This window comes from Coturnix japonica, chromosome 4, assembly GCF_001577835.2.
Source record: "Coturnix japonica isolate 7356 chromosome 4, Coturnix japonica 2.1, whole genome shotgun sequence".
In the NCBI taxonomy this organism is placed as follows: Eukaryota; Metazoa; Chordata; class Aves; order Galliformes; family Phasianidae; genus Coturnix; species Coturnix japonica.
In genome coordinates this window covers 3,570,359-3,592,376 of record NC_029519.1, presented here as the reverse complement: position 1 = coordinate 3,592,376, position 22,018 = coordinate 3,570,359, and the positions used below count along the sequence as shown (strand labels likewise).

Sequence of the window (22,018 nt, the reverse complement as noted above, 5' to 3'; positions counted from 1 at the left end):
CCGAGGGCTGAGCATCATTGGCACGGCATGAATACACATAGCGCCGGATCGGTGCTGCGGAAGGGCGACCCGTCGGTGTAGGCTCATACGGTGTAGGTGTGTGTGCGGGGCGGCTCTGGTACCGTGATACCCGCGGCACGTGGAGCATCGCCCCGTCCCGCTGGGGCGGCGCTGTGCCCGCGGCGGGGCGGAGCCGAGCACAGCCGGGGCCGGGGGGGCGGGCGGCGGCGCTGGGGCTGCCGGGAAGGGCCGGCGGCGGAGGGGCGATGGCGGCGGAGCGCGGCCGGGGCGGCCCCCGTTGTTGGCGGCTGTGAGCGGCGGGGGCGGGCGGCGGCGATGCGCGGCGCTGCCGGCCACGATGGAGGAGCGGTCGCACAAGGTGCTGCTGGCGCTGGTGATGCTGTTCCTGTTCGCGGTGATCGTGCTGCAGTACGTCTGCCCCGGTACCGAGTGCCAGCTGCTGCGGCTCCGCGCGCTCAGCCCCGCCGCGGCCGCCGACCCGTACCGGGCGGAGGACGAGACGCCGGCCCGCTTCGTGCCTCGCTTCAATTTCACCGCCGGAGATCTGCTGCGGAGGGTGGACTTCAACATCAAAGGGGACGACCTGATCGTCTTCCTGCACATCCAGAAGACGGGCGGCACCACCTTCGGCCGCCACCTGGTCCGCAACATCCAGCTGGAGCAGCCGTGCGAGTGTCGAGCCGGGCAGAAGAAGTGCACCTGCCACCGGCCCGGCAAGCGGGAGACGTGGCTCTTCTCCCGCTTCTCCACCGGCTGGAGCTGCGGGCTGCACGCCGACTGGACCGAGCTCACCAACTGCGTGCCCTCGGTGGTGGACAGCAAGAAGGAGGTGCGGCTCCGGCCCTCCAGGTGAGAGCTGCGGCGAACAAAGCCGCCCCCCGCGCTGTGCGTTTAAGTGATAATAACCCGCAGGCTGCCGCAATTAGAAGGAGCTTAGCGAGATGCTGCCGGCGAGTGTGGGTCAGGCCCGGGTTGCCGTGGGGCTCCGTGTGCCCCGGGGATAAGTGCTGCTGGGAAGGGCTGAAGTTTAGGTTATGAGAATGTTGGCAGAGCGTTGGAGGTTGTTCTGAGTGTTAGCTGTAAATATTTGTGCTGCCCTCCAGCTCTATCCCTGTTTGTTTTAGGTCTGCGTTTTGGGTTTTAGCAGCCCGTAGCTTCCCATAGAAGTTGCCAACAGGACCGGAGTGCAGCTGGGTGCCCCCGCATTCCTAAAGCTTGTAACACAGCGCTGCGATGCTCACAACATACGGGCTGTGCAGCACCGCGGTTGGGGTTTGGGTGTTCCTATCCATTGCTCCGCTGGGAAATGAGGAGCTATGGGTGTCGGTCCTATTGTGCTGGGAGATTAATGGCAGGTCTCCTCACAATGAGGGTGCTGGTATACATCATGCTGTCTGAAGTCAAGTCTGAGCACGGATTTGCTTGAAATAGAGTGCAATTTCTTTCTAGAATTCCTTTTATATAGTGTGACACCACACTGCCATCTAGTAGAAAAATGGTTAGCGTCGTTATCTTTCCGTAGCCAAGATGAAGCTCTTCATGAGACTCAGCTATTGTGTTTCTTGCTCTTTTGTTTCCCTCCTTGCTTTCCGATTCAATCGTTTTGTTTTTGTGGCACTCCATTTGCAAGCTCCAGGAGCGAATTCTTTGCCCTTTGGGTATATTTCCTCCCCAGTTTCCCAGGCTGTGTACTTTTATTTTACCTGTCCTATGAGCTGTGTTGTTTATCGGCAGAGATGGCAATGCAGAACTGCTGTCTCTTGCAGAACACCTTCGAGTGAGCATTCCTTCCCCCCCACCCCAGAGATGGCTGTGCCCTGCACAGCTATGGGGCATTGGGTCCCCTTGGTGCTCAGGGTTAGTTAGAAAGATGGGACAGCCCTTCCCAGGAGCTCAGGGCGATGGTTCCTTGTCCTGCAAAGCCACGTGTACCATCATAACTGGCTTTGTGAGCCCTCTTGACTTGAGATGGAAACCCAGAGGGCGAAGAAGATAAAGCTGCGATGATTATGTGTTAGGTAGAAGTCTGCTCCCTAAAAGCCTTTGAAATTACGTTACGTTTTTAATAACCTAATTACACAGCTTGCTTAGTAGCTACAGTTATTCTCCCAAATAACGCCTTGACACAAGTAATTATTTGGACTGCAACTTCTAAATGTTTAAAAATACAGAGGGAGACGTTCATAAATGAACACTAGTCCATTCAGGTCTTTCTGCACATTGTGATGTCCCGTGTTTAATTTTATTTCGCCTTCTCTATTTAGCGACGTTCAGCTGACAACCCACTTAATTAGCACCTATTCGGAGTGCCAGTAAGGGACACTCATCCAGGAGCGTTCTGGACAGATAATAGCTCCTTTCAGAGCAGGGAAGGTGTGGGATGAGGTGGCTGAGCGGAGGAGCCGTGCTGACTGCGGCTCTGAGCGGGGCCAGCCTGGCTGTCCCTGTGCTGTGGTCTTTGGAGGGGGATGGGGGGGTTGTAAGGTCAGCGTGGGTGCATCAGGGAATGGAGAAGGATTTAGTCAGGAGCTGGGAGGCACAGCCTCCTCGAGGGAAGCTTAGTGAGGGTGGGAATTCCTGCTTATAATGAGAGCGATTAAAAAGTGGACCCGCTGTAAGGGTGTTTTGAATGGCTTGGCAGCTGCATTTAATGCTCTGTAGTTATTGTATCCTGGCTGCCCAGCCTTGTCTGGGAATAGCCAAATGAGAAAGAGTTGTTCCAGCAAACTTTCTGGTTTGCATCTGTATGTCATTAGTTTGCACAGAGGTTTGTGCTGAGGAGCATGGGGTGCCTACTGGAGGCTGGTTAGGTTGGCAATTAGCTGGACCATTCCCCAGGAGCTTCTGCTTTTATATAAAGTTGAGCCTTTGTTTAGGAAGTCCAGAAGATCCCTTCCTGGATCTCTAAGGTTCAGCATCACCATGATGGGATCAGGCTCGGGGCTTTGCCTGTGGAGAATCTAGTTGCCTGGATCATTCCTTCTTCAGCCACTCTTAATCCCATCAGCAATCTGCCCCTGTTTTCTTTGCGAATCAGAGTTGAAGTTCTTTCACTGAAGCTGTAGAAATAAATACTGGGGATGGCTCTTAGTGATAGATACTCATTTTTTTAACTTTTAATTTATCCCAGCTGTACTTTCCTGCCTCTGAGCATGGCAGTTACCAAAACTTGCTTTGCTTTGGAGTGGTAGCCTGTGCTCTTTAATATGAGTATAATAATAATATGAGTATAATATAAACAGAGCTGCTGCCTCGTCCTCCTGACTGACCCCCTCTCTCTGCAGCTGGCTTTGCTTCCATTTGGCCTTAGCAAATGGGCACAGAAGGGAGCAGCAGCACTGCAGCATCCTGAAGGCTCAGGGAAGGGAAGGGGAACAGGCAGAGCTGGTGCTTTTGGGAGCTCTGGATTTGCTGCCTGGGAGTCTGGTGGAGTGGGCTGATGGCAGTGGTGGAAAGGAAGGGGTTGTCTCAACCACTTGGCATCAATGGTGAGAAAGGGGAGATGTGCCTTTTCCTAGTCATGAGTGACTGACTTGGGTCACTTGATTGATTGTGGAAGCCTCAAAGCTCTTGGCGCACTGAACTGAAGCAGCATTCAAAGTAACTGTGCATGAGAGCATCCCACAACTGAGATTCCACTCGGCTCTGGCTAATTATTATGGGAGGTATCTACTGAACTTGTCTATAGCAATAAATCCAGTGGCACCGCTGCAAGAAACAAAAGGGCTTTGGGGTTAGGCTGGAAAATGTAATGAGACGAGGGAGCAAATACAGATACCTGTGTTTTTAAGTGGTGTCGTGACTTTGTACCCTCACTGGGGGAGTTGCGGCAGTGGGTAGCAGTCAGGCTGTACTTGGTGTCCCTTCTGGCTGGTGTTGAAAGGAGGAGATGTCCTTAACGAGCTCTCAGAAGTCTGGAGCCAGGAAGTCTGGAGGCAGTGTTAGACAGCTCATCCGAGCCTGCTGGGCCAGCAGTAGGGCTGGAAGTTGCTGGCTTTGGGTGAGTCTGATGCTGGCACCACTGTCCTTCTGTACTGTGACAGAAAAAACCCTGGCACTGCATGGGTGTCCTTGCCATGTAACTTGGAAGGGTTTAATTAACATCAAGGGATATCTTATGAAAATCTAAATAAAAGATGCATTCAAACGTTTTCCAGCACGCTGGAAGCATTTATGGTGTTTAGCTCCTTTGGCTGAGCAGATTAATTGCTGCACTCTTGGACGATATGGTGGGAGTTGCATTTGCAAATCTATGTTTGGAGGCCACATGTGGGGCTCCTTGCTGGTAGAGCCCCTGGAAGGAGGTGGCTTGCTGCAGGCAGTGTGGCCATCAGCTCCCAGCTGCTCCTGAGGTGTGCTCTGTGTTTGGCTTTTTGCAGCTTATGCTTGAAGGAGGAAAAATCTGTGTAGCAGGTGTTGCTGTAGGGAAGTTTTGCATCAGTGCAGCATTTCCCCCGTTTGCAAGGGCTTCAGGCAGGTCCCAAGGTGCTCCGATGCACAGGGCTGATAATGATGAGATTCTGTCCAGCTTTGGCAGGAGGTGGGCAATTAAAAACCACTGGAAGCTGGTGGAGCAGAAACCCTTTCTGCAGAGGTGCTTTCTGTCTGGGGAGCAGTCATACCCTGTGCCATGTCAGGGCTGGCTTCTTGTTGCTGCTCATGCTGTGAGGCTGATAGTGTGCTCCTGCATCTGGATACTGCCTGAATTAGGCAGGGTTATCACTTAACCACGATGCTGGTGACCAAAAGGCTGGAAGTGAGCAAAGGGAGAAGGGCAGGGAGCAGCCTGCCATGGCCATGGGGCTCCCATTCTGTCACAGAGCTGAGCTGGGCCTGGTGTGTGATGGGGCGGTGGTGCAGGCTGGGGGCTCTGAGGGGATGGTGGGAGCACTGCCATACTGCAGGTTGCTTGGCTCCTTACAGGGCCTGACCTTGGAGGCCTTGGTCACAAACTTAAATTTGCTATTTTAGAGCTTGCACGAAAGCTCCCTAAATTGATGCTGCCAGTTTGCAGAGGGCCTTGGACTTCTTAAAGGACCATCTCAAAGGGATTAAAGAAAAATCATTTTCCCTATTAGGCCTTTTCAGTTCTGCTCTAAACGTTTAACAGAGCGCAAAGTGACTTTTGGTGATTTAAATGTGGCTTTTTAGCGCACGTTTCCTACCGCCTTTTATTTCAAATGAGGGAAATTTGTCTGTGGGGGTGAGGGATGAATATTCTACTGCAGTAAATAACCAGCAGGGATGGCAGCAGAACAAGAGGCGAGGCAGGGAGGGTTCCCTGTGCTGCTTGTTCCATTTGTTATCCAGGTCAGCCCTCCCTGAAGAACAGAGTGGGGATGAGAGCACCATAGCACAGTGCTGTAGTACCGAGACACACCATTACTGTGTATTGAAAAGGTGCCTTTCTGCAAATATACGTGGGTTGTTTTTTTTTTCTTCCCCTAGGAATGTATAAATATTAAAAGGAAACTATAAATATGCGCTTCAACTGTATTAAAATAGACTCATATTGTGCCATGTGATTCCTCTTCATACCTCGATAACCTTTGTGAAAGGTTATCGAAGGCGCTTCGAAGTCGAGCGTCACCGATAAGTTGGTTGTTATTATTAAAAGGCAGATTTGTAAGTTTTACATCAGTTTGGAGGTGTATTAACCGAGATTAATTTGTCCCTCGTTTGTTTAATCTGAATTGTCAGGAATCATGTTCTCTTCTGATGTAAACGTCGGCAAAAAGGACTTATTAGTAGATTTGATTGCTTTTTAAATCTAACTAGCAGAGATGCACTGGCATGCCTAAGAGAATTGGTCTGTTTCTTGTGAACAGTTCAGGGCCTAATGAATCACTTCAATGTACTTTTCTGAAGGAAAGTGGAGCAATTTAAATGTGCAATGCATTGATTTACCTCAAATGGATTAGGCCTCTGTGTGCAATCCTTTGCATTAATTTACTTTCTCCATGACCATAATAATAAAGGCGGTGTTTCTGTGCGGTATCGGCTCAAATTAACTCACGTAAGTTGTTAGAGAGCAAAATAATAATATGTGGCTGACCACTGAGTGTGGGACTGGACCTTCCTGCAAACACTGATCAACTGTAAGGATGAGAGAAGTCTTTCCAAAGCACTGACCTTATCGTGGGGAAAGAAGCTTTAATAGATGAAATGTGTGTGGTCAGATCTGTTTTATAAAATAACTATTGTAATGACAGAAAATCTGTGACTGCAGTAATAAGTTTTCCATCCCCCTCCCTGTAACATCCAGCCTGTGCAGCTGCAGCCTTGGGCTCTGCTCCCTGAGCAGCCATGGGTGAGGATGCACAGCTCTGGGCAGTGCGTTATTTAACCACTTTGCTGCAGGCATGGCTCTCTGCTTTATCTTGTGCTATGGGCTCCCTGGGGCTGAGCAGCCCTCCTGACTCTCAGCCTATTTTGGAATTACCTGTGCATGCTTCCTGTGTACTGGAGGGGATTTGGGATTCATTTCTTCCCACTTCTCCAGCTGCTGTTCCTCATTGCTGTACTGCTACCTAATGCCCTTCTTTGCTCCCTGTGTGCAGCTGGAAGCCTGCTGGGCACAGCTGGTGAGGACAGAGGTGTGAGATGGGGTTTATGGATGAGAGGGGTTGGTATGGGAGCATGCTCCTGCCTTCCTCCTCCAGCAAGCCAGCATGGTTTACTGCTCATGATTGATTTGCTGGTGCTGGCAATTGTACAGTGTGTTCCTGGATTAATAGGGTAGCGGCGAATTATTCAGGCATTATTGAAATGAATCACATTTGAGATGAGTAATAAGTAGCAGACTTTCGTATTTATGAATAATTAACACAGTAAAGTTTTTCTTAAACAGACACGAAAAAAATGATTTAATTTGTACTGTGAACGCTCTGTAAAATTAATGAAAGATAATTGCATTTTCTAATGTGAGTCTAAGAAGCCAAAGCTATATATATATCTGTTTGCATGTAAGTTCATAGTGCTGATATAGGTAGTAAATGTGTAATTCCTGTAGCACGTTTGCACTGGGTGTGACCTGTTTTTAACTTCCAGTGGTTTGGTGGGTTTGGGTTGTTGGGTTTTGTTGTTGTTTAGGTTGAAATAAGAAGCTGGTAAGCACTTAACGCACTTGTTCTTTCCATACACTTGGGTATCTCTGGCTGGACAGTGTATATACTCATACAGCAAGGTGAAGTTTTTGAGTGAGTGACAATTAGGATTAGCTTTTTCCTTCTTCCTTGACCCCAGTCTTCTCCATCATCCATTCATGCTTTTAAAGGCAGAATCCATTTGAGATATTGCTTGTTTACAGCTTTGAGTGAAATCTCTGTTTATTTAGCCTTGGAAAAAAAAAAAATCATTAGTGCTTAGAGGCCCTACGAGTCCTAAGATCCATTAGTGATGAGACTCAAATCATGTTACTTCTTGGTTCTCGGCAGCTTATGCAACTCTGGAGGAGCCAAACTTTTGATGTGAGAGCACTAAATATATGCAGCTATGAGAGAGAGGATCTTGTAGCATTAAACGATTTTGTGCATTTACATAAAAGCATGAAGATGACGATGCCTTTCATGAGATCCTTGTAGCAAATGCTCCTAATTTTCCATAATCAAAAGGACTGTGAAGTTTTGATGCTCTTAGAGGTCCGAGTAGCTGGGAGATCAATTCTTCCTTTATTGCATTTTGCATTGGGTAAATTAAAACACTGCAAGGCTCCCAGCAGCAGGAATCTGCCCTTCAAAGGTGCAGTTTGAACTGTAGGGTCCTTCAGCAAACAGACGGACCAAATGGGTAAAGCACTCCCTGGGAATGGTTGTATTCTTCCTTAGACCACAGCTGTTTTAACCCTCTGCTAAGAAAAGCAAAGTTTCACCTGTCAAAAGTTTCTCTGGTTGCTTTTTCAGGTTAACCAAGGAGAGAGCATCCTTAAGCAGGTCTAGGTGAGGTTAATCTAGTTTATCTGATACTCAAAACTCTGCTGGCTGAAGAAACTGACACTTAGGTGGAAGTGCTTAATGTGTTGCCTCCTGTTTGCTGTCCGTTCACCCATGGGAAGGCTATTCCCAGGAGCAATCCTTAGCTCTTCTGGGGCTGTATTTTTATGGGGAGATGCTGCTGGGTCCTGCCCCAGTGCTCCATGTCCTCTGCAGTGGGGTGGCTGTGGGTGGAGGCAGCTGTCTGTCTGTCCCTCCCTCAGGCAGCCTTCCACCTCCAGCCCATGCCACTGCCTGTGCAGAGGGAGGGAGGAAGGGGCTGCGTGGCCTCTGTGTTTTAGAGAGCTTTTTTTTTTCCTGTGGGGGTGTTGGATCTCATCAGTGCAATGGGAGCACAGAGAAATAAGACAAAAGAGCTCAAGGAAATGTCAGGCGCAACAGGATGTGTCTGCCTGATGACTGCTGAGTGACTTGCAAAAACATAAATGGCATAAATTAGCCTTTAACTCTTTCGGTTCTACTGAGCTGCCAGCTGGTCACTGGGAAGGCAAGAAGCATCTGCGTTGTCACACTCCCCATGAGTCCATCTTCCTGAGTGTAACACTTGCAGGCTGTGGTTATAAATGCCTTTTTTCTTAACCCCATCTATATGGTGGGGGGGAGGCACAAATGAAACCAGAGGAGCTGCACCTGCAGCTGCTTCTCCTGAGAAGCTGCTGGCTTGCTTTTCCTTCTGCTAGTCAAATTTTGGACGTCAGCAGTACTCTGGACTGGAATATGATCACTCGCAGAATGTTATGGATAGAGTTAGATTTATAAGGTGGAGCTGAGATATAGCAGTAATACCTGCTGGATTTTGGAGGCTGCAGCCTGTTGGGGATGAATTTTAACTGAGGAATAGTTTGGCAAGCTGTCTTAGCACCCAATATTTTGCAGGACATCCAACGTGCTACCAAATGCAATGTTCCACATAGCAGTGAAGCCTCTGCAGCAGTAGATGCCTTTGCTTGGCAGGGTTGGTTTGGAGCTTCAGGAGGGCGTGAGTTTGGACATCTTTTCCAGCAGCCTGTGGGAGAGTGGGGCCAAAAGGCAGGCTGCATCTCACCCAAATCCAGCCCTCATGTCAACCAATCTTTGCTATAAAATCCGTCAGTGTATCCTGCCACACAGAGTTAAAACGTCACAGAAAGGACTTGAGAATAGCTGAGCTCACAAGAGAGATAAAAATTTCTCAGAGCCTGGATTATGGAAGGATCTGGCTATTTGTAAGATATAAGCAGATTCTGCCTTGGCTGTGGTGCTGGGGATTTGCGGGCAGCAGCCGCCCGGCCCTGCTGCTGCTTCCCTGCAGCACTGTGCTTTTTCAGGCTGACAACTTGTGTATTGAGCTGCAAATTAATTTGCTTTGGAGGCTGCCACTGTATTCTTTTTTTAAAGGAATCTTAGGTTCTCTTGTTTCTCGTCTGAAGGTGTTTTTTTTTTACCTTCCCACCATATTTTGTTATTTTCCTGGAAAACGCAGGACAGTTTTGCTTCTCCTGTGCCCATCCATCACCTGAAGTCACAGTCTCCCTAGGGTGAATTGATTCCTGCTATAAACCTGTGTGTTCAGGGAAGAGTTATGGGTGTGAAGTACAGGATCATACTTTATTTTTTCCCCCTACAGTAAAAATATTTAATGTCCTATATATAAAGTTATATGAAGCTAAGTGAAATCCAGGTCTCTTTGCTCCTGTGATTAAAAGATCTTTTTAGGGTTGCTTATATGTCTCACGGTACATGGTGGAATCCCAGTACTTCTACTTACTGCTCATAATGGAAGCCAGGTTGCTTACACTTGGGCTCTGACATCTCGTGATGATCTCTCGGAGCATTAGGTGTTACAACACTGCTGCCCTGTGACTTTCAGCTCTGTGCATCCAGCTTGTTTCCTTGTAGAGTACAGCTTGGAGGTGGACACCCGATATCACTGCCTGTCTGAAGTGGTGTGGGAGGTCTGGAGGTGATGGTGAGCAGTGCTGGGGCACTGCTTGTGTTCAGAGCCTTTTTGCAGTGTGTGAGGCAATGCGTTTGCATCTTTGTGAGGGAGCTCTTGGTGTGACTGTTTCTATTAAGAACAAAACACAAATAAAACAGTCTTTGTATTTCATCAGGTGCTCTTTGAGTTGCTCTCTGTTCATAGCAAGCCACGCTAGGTTAGGCATCAAGTAAGGGGTGACCCTGCAAACACAGGTCAGGTAGAAGTCATTGCTCACAGGAGCACTTGCAGATGGCTTGCCTAACCAGGGCTGCATCTTTTACAATGCAGCTAATGGCTTCTGTTACGGCAGAGGACGGACTTAATTTACTATGAAAAGTGGGCATCTGGGATGTGATTTAAAGGCAGCAATTGTTGTTCAGGGCTGCTAGAAGGCACTGCCTTTTGGTATTTGTGGGAGTTGGTTTTTAGGATGTTATAGGGCTTGAGAGATGCACTCACTTCTGGAAGTGGATTTCAGTAAGGCTGTAGGTGCTGAATAACATGCTGTGGTCCAAGGGCATGACCTGTACTGATGTCAGTGGTCCTGAGCTCTGCAGAGTGTTGGAGTCGCTTTGGGATGTTTGGAGAGGAGAAGCAGAAAAAACCTGGGTTTCTTAGCTCATGTGGACAGCATCCATTTATTTTACAAGCTGCTTTTCATCTTCGGGCAGTTGAGATGAAACATTCCTTTCTGTTAAGAACAAAAGCAAAAGCCTTCACTTTAATGCAGGTACCAGGGCTGGGAGTGCTGCAGCCACTTATAGCATCGCTTGGCTTTGATCCTTGGCTGCGGTGTAGGAGTGCACAGCACAGCTCAGGAAGGTGTGGTGGTGAAGTGCTTTCAAGTCCCCGGTCTAGACTGACGCCTGCAAGCGCTGCTCGAGCTGGTGGGGTCACTGACAGCAGCCCCATCCCCTGCTGGGTGCAGCTTTCCCTACAGACATGCCCCACAGGCAGGGAGATGGGCAGAATTGCTGGGAGGAATGTTAAAAGGCAGAGTCTGTTCCCTTCCTTTCTTGAAGGTTCTCTTAGTGGTGTTTCTTTTCTGCTCGGTTTTTCTGTTAAACGAGTGCAGCCTGTTTGTAAGCTGTGCTGCTCCTTGGGCTGGGAGCAGGGTGAGTATCTGCCTCGCAGAGATTGTTGTGGTAAATTCTGTTGCTGCTGTACTTGAACGTTAACCTGAGGGATTTCTTCCCTTCTCTTTGTAAACAAGATGTTTTTGTGTTGTTGTTTTTTCCTTAATGGAATATTTCAGCTTGTCCTCCAACAGCTCAGGTTTCTCCTGGAAAATGAAGTGAATCAGTGACACTTCCCTCTTCTCCTTTGCTCAGCTAATAGCATTGTCTATGGGTTTTGATTGCATAAAGCCCTTCTGTCCCCACCAATGTGGCACCTTTCCCTGGCAGCAGAGGACAGCAGGGACTGCTTGGAGATGTAAGGTGCCATCTCCAAGCCTTCCTCCATGGCTGTATTACCCTAAAACTTCAGAGCTTGGAAATCACTGCTTTAGGAGGTAAATGGGGGCAGATGAGCAAGGTGTGCTGCAATGAATATTTCCTGGGGCCATCGGGGCTACCAGTTGTGGTTCCCAGCTCCATCCCAGAGCTTTGTTCTTTGTTTCACCTCTCATATAGACTTGACGCTCTCTGAATTGCTGTCTTGAAGCATGAGTTTAAAAATCAAATAGCAAATGACTGTGCTATAATGGATGTTATTGTACTAGACATTATATTACAGATGTCACTGTGGTTAAGTGGAGTACCTCTGGAATCTCGTTCTTATCAAGACGTTTATGTTCCCCTCTAATATTTTGTGGAGAGTCATTTAGATGTTTTCCAGATTAGAGCATAATGGGACTGTTAGCTATAAGTGTTCAGAGGAATCCATTACACACGGTGATTTAGTGGGTAGTCACAATTACTTGGGAGCTACAGTGTCCAGTTCAACACCAACCTTCAAAGCCACGTATTGTACTCATCCTTTCTGCAAGATGCTCCTCCAGCATCCTACAGGAGGTAAAGACCATCTGCTGCTCAGTGTTTCATACGGCATAATACAAAAGCAATGTGGAGGGGAAAGGGAGATACTGGATAAACAACTCTGTCAAGGGCAAACCAGCAGCAGGCAGTTTTTCCAGTAGAGTTTTAGCCTTTTTCTTTCTGCTTGACTAAAACCCACGTGATTTCAAGGTGATGGCCTGCAATCTGGAAGCGCTTGCATTGCCTTAAAATAAATGAAATGGAGAACTGAGCAACTTTGTATGAGGAAGACATCAGATTTGTGTGCCTTGGCACACAATGAATGTTGTGTTGTGTTGAATGAAGTTGGGACTGATGTGCAAGCTCATGCAGTTGGGCATCCCAGAGCCCTTCTTTCCCCTTTGTTTTCAGGGTGTATCTATTTCTGCAACAACTGGTGCTGGAGGTGCCCGCAGGACAACTGAATGTATTTCCCTGTCAGTATTTGAATGGCGATGATTTAATAACGTGCTTTATAATGGACACAAGTTGGGATTGTTGAGACTTGGCCTCGGTTTGGGATTCCTTCTCAGTATCCAGAGGAGGTATTGAAGGTTTGTGCAGACTCACAAAGGTCAAAGCTCTAATCAATAGCTGAATTTAATGATAAAGCTTTGTAAAATATTTAGGGTTTTTTTTTAGCTAATTCAGGTCAGATTCCCCTTTCTTCTTACCAGCTGCTTAGAAGTCTGAGGAGTTCAAAAAGAAAACTGTGTAACACACACATTGTCCAACCCTTTCATTTTCTTTGCTTTAGAAAGTGACTTTGAGGGCCCTTTTCATTGGTGAGCGCAGGGTGAGCTCTTAGAAGGAGGTAACATCAGAGGCCCTCGGTTTTGTGTTGAAATTTGAGTTTTTTGAGAGCTGTAGCATGGCAACAGGGTTGCCAGGAGTATGAACTAGCTGGGGAAGGAGTTTGTGCTGGCTGTTGTGCCTTTAGGAGCACATCCTCAGCTTGCTCCTGCAAGCATCCAAGTGCACGGGAAGGCCTAAGGGGATGCTGTGGTGTGGGCACAAATCCTGGGGCTCTGCTCTGTACCAGGCGCTGACACACAACCCCCTGTTGCCTCCAGCCTGAGCAGAGCAGGTCTCCATTTGCACAGTGGTGCTCATCCCTGGGAAGCAGATAATTCATGCCCTGCATCCTCCTGAAGAGCAGGATCCGGCTAACTGCAACGATAAGAGCTGCTTTCTTGCCCTGTCAGCTCTTTTCCACGCAGTTAATGCCGGGACCGCAGAACTCTATTAAGAGTCATATGATGGGATGAGAGATTAAAAGCCAGTGTGATACGGGCACCGAGTGCTCCAGCTTTACAAAGAAGTGCTGCTGCATCCTCCTTGAACCACTGTAATTAGCGATTCCTGCTTGTCGTGGCCCTGTGGGGTGCTGTGTGGGGAGAACAGCTCTCCAGCAGCCGGCCGGCTCATTGAAACAAGCCACACAGCTTCTGACATTCTTCACTTTTAGCACCGGTTTTCCACATCTTGCTTTAAACGTTATCATTAGCACTTTGCTGGGTTTCATCTCGGTGACGGGAGGCCGTTTTGTGATCTCCGGAGCATTCCGTAATGTGGCAGCATGCAGGAGTGGCAGGACATAAAACAGAGCGCTATTGCTTTCTAAGTGTGTTTTTAAACTTCTCTTTTTTTTTTCTCTCTTAAACTAATTCCTTTTGGCAGCTCAGCTGAGCAGATGTATCACTGCTAACATCTTCTTCAAATCAAATCTGGTACACGCAGGTTGTGGGTTTGGTTTTTTTACTGTCTCTTTTAAAGGAGTAATTTCTTTTTCTTTCAGTAGGCCGTGTTCATTTCTGCTCTCATGACATTTTTTTTTCCAGTTTAATTGCTTCTGTATCTCATTGCATTCCACTTTCACTTTTTAATTGGCAATCATATCGTGTCCGTGGTTGGAAGAGAGAGAATCAGAGTCAGAGATCTGGACCACTGAGGTTTTATTTCATGAGGAGAGTGGGTGAGAAGGGCCCAGTTTGGCTGGAGCAACGTGGGTGGAATCAAGATGATTTTGAGGTAGAAATTGCCTCTTCCCAATGGGTGGAGGTGCAATTCCTGCCCTTGCACGAGTACTCAGATCCACCTTCCGTGGGTGAGGTTTTAGCAGTGGTCGCACCTGAAACCAGACGGCACTGTTTGTGCTTTTGTCCGGTTCTCATCCATTTAAACCACTCATGCTTTTCTGTTGGTGGATGAACACTGAGACTCTGCTGAGTTAGTGTATAAATAGCTTTTGATATAGGAGCCCAGCCTATATAAATGCCTTAATGTCTCGTCTGCGATGGTTCCTGCACTTAATATTTTAGGGTTCTTAGGGTATGGCACAGACTGCGATTGATTGCTCCTTACAGGTGCCTGTAGTTAGCATAAAACAGGAAGGAAGTACAACTCGTCTTGTGGACACTTATAAATATCTCAGAGCTTCTGAGGACTCTGGGAGCTCTCATCCTGTGCCATCCCTGCACCTGAAGCCCTACAGGGATGGGCACAACCACCAGCCCTGGGGGGGATCCCAGCCCAGGCAAGGAGACACAAGGGAAAGCAAGGAAGGAAAGCAGTGTGCTTAATCGTAATGTCTCATCACATCCCCCCACCTGCCCAGCCCTTGTCATGCTGAGGTCACACTGATGGAAATGTGCTGAGCTGTCTGCATGCATTTTTCCTTTACCCTTTTGAAATGCATGCTGCAGGCTCCTAGAACACAGCTTAATGAGAGGCAGGAATGTTTGTACCAAAATGGGGTGATGTATTTACTTTGCTGGGATTGATTTATAGGCCCTGGCTCTACCTGGAGAAGTTTGATTAGCATTACAAGTCATGCAGTAGGTGCTGATGAAACTTGCAAACAAGTGGGGAAAAAAAGCTAGGAAATCTGAGGGAGAATTCTGGGCTAAATTGCAAGATTGGTTCTTAAGTTCATGTCCCTTGGAATAAAAAACAACTAGCCCATATGGGACTTCAGTTATTTATTACTGATATTCAAAACATTCTTGACGCAGCATCTGCATGTTTAGAGGTGCAAGCAATAACAAGATACTTCATTCTAAAATCAGAGATATTTCATTCCCTAATACGACCCTTGGAAATAATAATGGAAATTCTGCTGAGCAGCTGTGATTGCAGTTTTCATCTCCATGATGTATGAGATCTGCAGCAAACATTAGGACCTGACTGCCAAAAGAGCACCCATGTGAGCATGCATCTGTCGTGGAAGTCAGATCTGAGCCTGACTGAGCTCCCAGTGGCCATTCTGCAAACAGTGGCAGAGTGGCTGTTTGCACAATTTGCTTCTTAAAAGTTCTGAGTGCTGTTTATTTTACTTTCTCCCCTCTCCAAAGGAAGATGCATTGCTTAGGGGAGAAAGGGAGATCTTTTCCTGTAGGCTGCTGCCTGGTATTGATAAAATTTGTTATTGAAATTGATTGTGACTGCAGTTCTGCTTGAAGTCAAAGGGTTGTTTTTATAGAATAGGAAATGTCTTGGTTTGTTGTTTTTTCCTTCTGTGTTCCTCCTATCAGAGCACTGCTCATTTGCAGCTGTTGGTAGGATTTCAGTGGAAGGTATTGGCCTGATATATTTTGTTTGCTTTCCCAAGTGTTCCCCACTACATGCTGAAAAGGTCCTGGAACCTAAATGAGTACAATGCATGGATGAAAGAAGGCAGCTAGAGGGAGAGAGGAGGAAGTGAGGTCGTGTTTTGGGATGCAGATGGAGTGAATGATGCTGCTGAGTGGGGAGGTGGCAGGTGGCCATCTGCTCCCCTCCTGGTCTCTCCCAGTTGACCTTCGGTTTGTTCATCATGGCTTTCTCCTACAGCCCGTTGGAGAAACATTTATGGAGAGGGAAGACCAACCACAAACTGCTTCCTGAGGGCTTGTTTTTGTATTTCAGACCTTGTCTGTCCCCTGTATGAGGTTGCTGGGGCTGATCTCGCATCATCTGTCCTTATCCCAGAGCAAATGCTAATAGACCCAGCGTCTGTCCTGCTGACGCAGGCAGAGGGTCCTTGAGAGCAGGCAGTGACAATGCAGAGTTGGCATTTTCCAGGAGGTCTGCTAATTAATTAAGGTCACATGTTCTAGCTATTAGTTTGGTCATTGCATTTCTCCATTAGGCAGGCAGTGAAATGACCTGGGACGCCTGCTAGGGAGCAAAATATTACCAGCTGAACTTGCTAGGTGCATGCTGGTGATGCTGAGAAGCAGCTTTCAACATCTTTGTGTAAGCAATCATTGCTTAGGGCTTTTTTTTCTCCCTATTTTTTCTTTTTTTTTAAAGCAAAGTTGAAAGAAAACCCTAATTTTAATCAAGACTCATTGTTGAAATCTTGAGGGTGTTCCAGTGCAAAGTACGTCACCTCCGTGATTGTCTAGACAGGTTACCCGTGTCCCCGTTAAGCAACCTCATTATTTATTTATAGTTATTTATTATAATAAATGTGATTGCCTGCAGAAAGACGCAAACTCCACTGAGTCATATTTCACATCGCACAGCTGTGTCGTTTGAATTTTTCAGAATGCATAAAACATTGGCAGCTGCAGACAGGAGCAGCAGCCCCGTTGACTTTGCTGTCTCCAGTAGGTGCTGCCCCAGCGGGAGAGGTTCCACTTTTGTGCTTTCAGGGAGGAGGAGGAGGAAGTGCCCTTGCAGCCAGCGGACAGCCTGACCTCCCTGATGCCCTTGGCTAAAGTGGAAAGTTGGGTATTGCTATCAGTAAAGCTAGATAGCTGCATGTCCTTTTAAATAAATGCAGTATTTGGATCTTATTTCATTTAAGTATAGGGAAGATTAGAACAGGCAGCAGTCTCCTTGCTGTGCTTCTAATAACAGGTGTTCAAGTTAGAAATGTTCCTTGGCTTTCTCCCCTCACTGTCTCAAGTCTTCAGTTTCTGGGACTGCTCTGGCTGCTTTTCAGGTTGTTCTGGACCTTCTCTGTAAAGCTTTGAAGCTCCTCTGTGCGTATTCCATTTGGTATTGGACACGTGCTGCTTGCATGTGCCTGTCCTCTGGGTAGAGGATGCTGTGAGTTCAGCTTCTTGGCTCTAGGGACAAGTAATCTCCTTTATTTATCCTAAATGAAGTGTAACCATCGTGCCCATCTGTTCATTGAGGTGGAACCCAAAGCGTATGCAGAAGGCAACCTTGCCTGCTGCCAAGGAACGGTGGTAGATTTTGTATGCATTCAGAGTGACAGGATTTCATACAGTAGATCTCTTTTGCTCAGCTTTGGTTAGGTTCATCTGATGGCAACATATGGTCAAAATGGTTGAGCTTGGCAAGGCGGGTGTTTTCCTTCCTATGGAACTTAATTTTATTAAAGTGTGAAAGAACACGAAGCCTGGCATTTTACAGAATTACTTGAGGGAACTGAAGTTGGTTGTTCCCAGTGTAGCATTCAACAAAACACACAAAGACCAGAAGGAAGGAATGATTCACTCCTCAACTGTCAGCTGTGCTGGAAGAACGAGGTGAAGCTGGATTCGTGATTTGAAAAATCTGTTCATCAGCACTGGAACTTGTCAAAACATCATTTCAGCTTGTTAATTTTAGTGAGCTCCCGAGTCAAAAGTAAATCATAAAGATTTGTGGAAGGAGAGCAAAACAGTGTTTTACAGGTAGTGCTTTTTTTTTAAGCTTCGTTTCTTTTTTTCCCCCCTTTATTTTTGCAGGGAAGATTTCATAAAGCTTTGTCCTGTTGTAAAGTTAACGTGATCTTGTTCCATTAAGGCCTGCCTGGTTGCAGAACTTGAGGCTTAATCATGCACCATCAAATTCTGCTTCCAAACTTGGAGTTTAAACAGTCTTTTAGGCTTAAGTTAACCTGCTCGCTTTAAATTCAGCGTGTATAAAGCAGCAGGTGATTATTGTCTGCTATATTTCTCTCATTAACATTAATAGGTTAGCATTACAGCTTCTGCCAGACCACAAATAATTAAGGGGTACTTTAAAGTATGACTTTAGAAGAAAGAATTTCCAATTGTATGCGGTTGGGTAATGAATATCTTGGAGCAGGGACTGGGGAGATGACTTAACAAGTCCAGATCAGCTGAAAGTTAAACACAGAGCTTGTTTGAGCTTCTTGATTAGTTTTATCCATAAAACCAACTGCCTGTTCTTCATGGGTGTTAACCTGATAGTGCTCATGTTTAAACCTGAAAAGGAAGTAATGAATGAGCCTTTCTGCTGTAATTAAGCGGGCTGATTCAGGCGCTGCTGCTCAGTGTACACCTGGTCCTGTCCAATCGCTGTTGTTGGATGGGGTTTACTGGCTGCATCCTGAGCAAACTGCCAGGACAGGGACTAACAGAGACTCTGTTAGTGCGTGGTTGTGACATGTGGACCTGAGAGAGAGGAGGAAGTAGAATGGTTCGGGAAGGAGGTAACTGGAGCAAAGTTGTGCTCCAAGCCCTCCTGTAGTGTCACCTGTTGAGATGTGTCCATGTCTAGTAATACATGCAAGTAATGCACATATTGCATTAGGTTTGCAAATTACTGGAGAATCTCAGGATGGAAGAGACTCCGTGGCTATTACTTGCTTGAAGGTAGTTCTGTTGGAGTAGAACAGCAGAGCTTTTGGTGGTTTGAGTAATTGTGGGCAGTGCGGGGTGTCCTCCTGCCTTCTCCAGCAAAATTGCAGTAGGAAACATCAGCTGATTTGGGGGAGAAGCAAGAATTGGAGGGATGTGTGGGTGGTGGCACAGAAGTTGCTGGCTGGGGGAAGGGCTGTTGCCCTTCTGTGTTCTGAGCAGATCTCAGCAGAGTGAGGTATGTGTCAGGGCTGGGGAGAGGAATTTGCTGTAATTGAGCTGTGAGATGAGAGGTCCCCAGGAGGGAGCTGCTGAGGAGGAAAGGTTGTTCGGTAAATGTTATGCAGAAAGGATCTGCACGCCTGAGATACAGCCTGGCTGGGGGGATCTCAGGTGGTTTGTTAAAAGCATGTTGGATGAGCATAGAGATGAAGGTGGGAAAAGAATGTTGGGGAGGGGAGCACACCTGAGCACAGAGAGGGAAGGCAGCTCATCCTCTCCCTGCTCTGCTTTCTACCTCTGATTAAACTTTGCTCATTTTAAAGAGAAGCCTCCTGGAAGAACTTGTGTTAGCGGAACAGCTCGTGTTGGGTGTTTCTGGTGTTTCTTTTACTGAGATGGAACTTTGCTGTGGTTTCCTGTCTCAAACTCCAGAAAGGAATTGTAGGATTGCAGAATAGTTAAGGTTGGAAAAGCCTGTGGAGATCATCTAGTCCATCCATCAGCCCATCCCTGCTCTGCCCAAGTACAGGAGTTCTTGAGTACTAAGTACAGGAGCCGTTGAGTTTATTCACTGCTTTCCTGTTAATTTACCCTGCAGTGTATCCATTCAGTTGGTATTTGGCAAGATCTTCAGACATACGATCCACCAAATAAATGCTCCTTAGTTGAAGTGGAGAGCTGCCGTAGTAATAGGGGGGATACATTTCCTCTTTTCACCGCATCTCTTTTGCTGGTGTTAAGATCAACACTAAATAAACACTACTTTGAGGTGAGGAAAGACAAGGTACACAGGGGACAGTAAGCAACAGGCAGCAGTGGGAATAGCCCCAGTGCAGCCGGGCAGAGGAAGGTGATCATTCATCACTCTCCCAGTTCGTTAGAAAGACAATGTTTGAGGAAGTTAAAGTGCACTGCGAAAGCGCTTGGGGTTCTGTCCCTGTCTCGAGCATATGTTTGTGCTTTATTTGCAATTACTCTGATGTTATGTATGTTTGGCTGCTAGCAAGCACATGAAATCTAATATCTGGCTCAGACTGCGCCTCCTTTATTTATAAACAGCTTTTCTTTTGCGTTACGCTGATGGAGTGTGATACAGAGACATCTTGCAATAGTCTATTTTGGTAGAAGGTGCCAAAGGAAAAAAAAAAAGGGGGTGGGGGGGGGAACATTGGTGTGATTAAACAACTGAGACGTGCTGACAGATGTTTGCCTGACAGAGTTCACAGGAGGAGAAGTGCTGTTGGGCTCCAGCTGGTGCTTAAGGATGTGCTGGTGTCCCATACTGTGAGGGAGGTATGGGTAGCAAACAGGTTTCTAGTGTGCACAGGCTGCTGGTCTGAGCACTGGGATCCCTGTTGAACCTCCCCTATACTCACACAGCTTTCTGTCCTCTCCCACCTTCCTTTTTCCTCCTCAGCATCATTTTTGGCTCTCAGCTGTGTAGATTTCAGCAAGTTATCACTGCTTTCAATAGAGGCTTTTAATGTAAATCTTACCAAATAAAACCAAAGCAGAGGTGTGACTCCTAGCCTACCTCGATGTCCTTCCATTTAAATTCCCAGCCCACTGTGACTGTGCCTTAGTGAAAGTTTATATTGAGGCTTTGACAACTTTCAACTATTAAATGGCTTTGATTTCAAGTCTGATCACAACATAATACAGCTGTGGCTTTTGAAAAGTCACAGCTGATTATTTCTTATTCTTCCATAGGTGGCAGAATTAAATATTTTGATGTTTTATTTGGAGGAGAAATAAAAAATGAATTCAGACGTGTCTGAGCAAGCTGGGCCCCCCTACCCCCCATTTTCCCCCCCTCAGATTAGTAGAACGGGGTGGATATTTTAATGGTGCATTATTAAGTTGCAAACTGGTGTTCTGACTGCAAAGGCATAATCCCCTGCAAGGATTATGGCGTGCTTTGCATAGTGCCCATCTGAGGATTCAGTGGGTTCTTCAGCCCTGCTGGTATCTGTAGCACTATAGGAAAGGTTCATAAAAAGAGGATTTTAGCAGTGTCTTTGCAGTGGCAGGGAGGAAAGCAGGATGCAGGCTTTGGAGAACAAGGAATACCACTCATTGCCCAGAATGACGTGCTTATAGTAAGCAGTGACAGAAACATGCTGTCCCCCGTAACTTGTATAGATTGATTTCACTCCAAAAAGGAATAGCAGGATGAATTAATCCTTGAACTGTGGGTTACTGAAGATGCTCAGCTTGTGGAGCCGACTCAGGTGGCTCTCACTTGAGTTTCCCCCTGGTATTGTATGGATTTGGGAGCAGGGTGAGTTTAGAACAGAAATGCCCAAGATTTAGCTACAAAGGAGGGAGTTGTTATCCTCCTCTCATCCTCTGCAGCCCTCTCTGAGTGGCTTGAGCAGAGCTGATCCTCCATAGCCTCCTGCTGTGTCCTTCTGTGAAGTCATGTCCTCAGCTCACTGCGTGCCCCAGCATGAGTAGGAGAACCAAAAAAGTAAACAAAAAAGTGTGTTTGTGTCACTTTTCATCTGCTCCCCAAATGCACTGCTCACTACAGGAGCACGGATGGCAGTGCCTGCCCTGTTGCCTTGTGCAGGCAGTGTGTGCCAGGGATGCTCTGGGCTGGAAGGCACAGCTGTTGTGTTGTGGCCCCATTAAATTGCCAGGCGCATTGGTACAGCGATGTCAGAGCCATGTGGTAGCATCTGCACATCTGCCAGGTCAGAACGAAGACCTGTCCAGCCCCTGGCCCATCCCCAGCAGCAGATGCTCGGGGAGAAGTATGAAAAAGAATCCAAATCTATTCCCTCATAGATTTTATTGAAGCTGACAACCTAGTGTAAACTCTCAGGCGCTGCTAGTGTCTCTTTATATGTATTTGGCAATACTTAAAATGGCCAGAACTACCTGATTTTCATCACTGGGACTCAAGATGTTTTAGCAATGAACAGTAGGACTGTATGCACATGCCTTCCTAGACCAGCTCTCTGCAGTTGTTTGTAAGCAGCTGTGTGTGTTGCAGTAAACCAATCGGGGCTTGCCATTAAATCTTAATTAGCTAACAAATGGTAATGTATTTACATGATCTCTGCTCAGTCTCATTTACGTGGAGTGGGAGATAGCTGTGTGTGGCTGAGAGGAGCGGATGTGCCTGAGCAGAGGGGAGGAGGAGGGACAGCGTGCTGCTGATGCTGGGAGCATTTCTATACATGAGAACTGCCCCTTTGCCCTTCTGTGCATGTGCTGGAGGAGGCACGGCTGTACCCCACGACTGTGGAAGGATGTTAA

General features: G+C 47.1%; 1 protein-coding gene across 1 annotated transcript in view; it reads left to right on the top strand.

Annotated features, from left to right (window-relative positions):
* The first annotated feature begins 256 nt into the window (after positions 1 to 256).
* Positions 257 to 22,018, top strand: part of HS6ST2 (heparan sulfate 6-O-sulfotransferase 2) — a 94,418-nt gene continuing 72,656 nt past the window's right edge. The window contains exon 1 of the mRNA XM_015860409.1: positions 257 to 870. Within this exon, the coding sequence (XP_015715895.1) occupies positions 359 to 870 (512 nt within the window). The 5' untranslated portion in view covers positions 257 to 358. The remainder of the gene's footprint in view (positions 871 to 22,018) is intronic.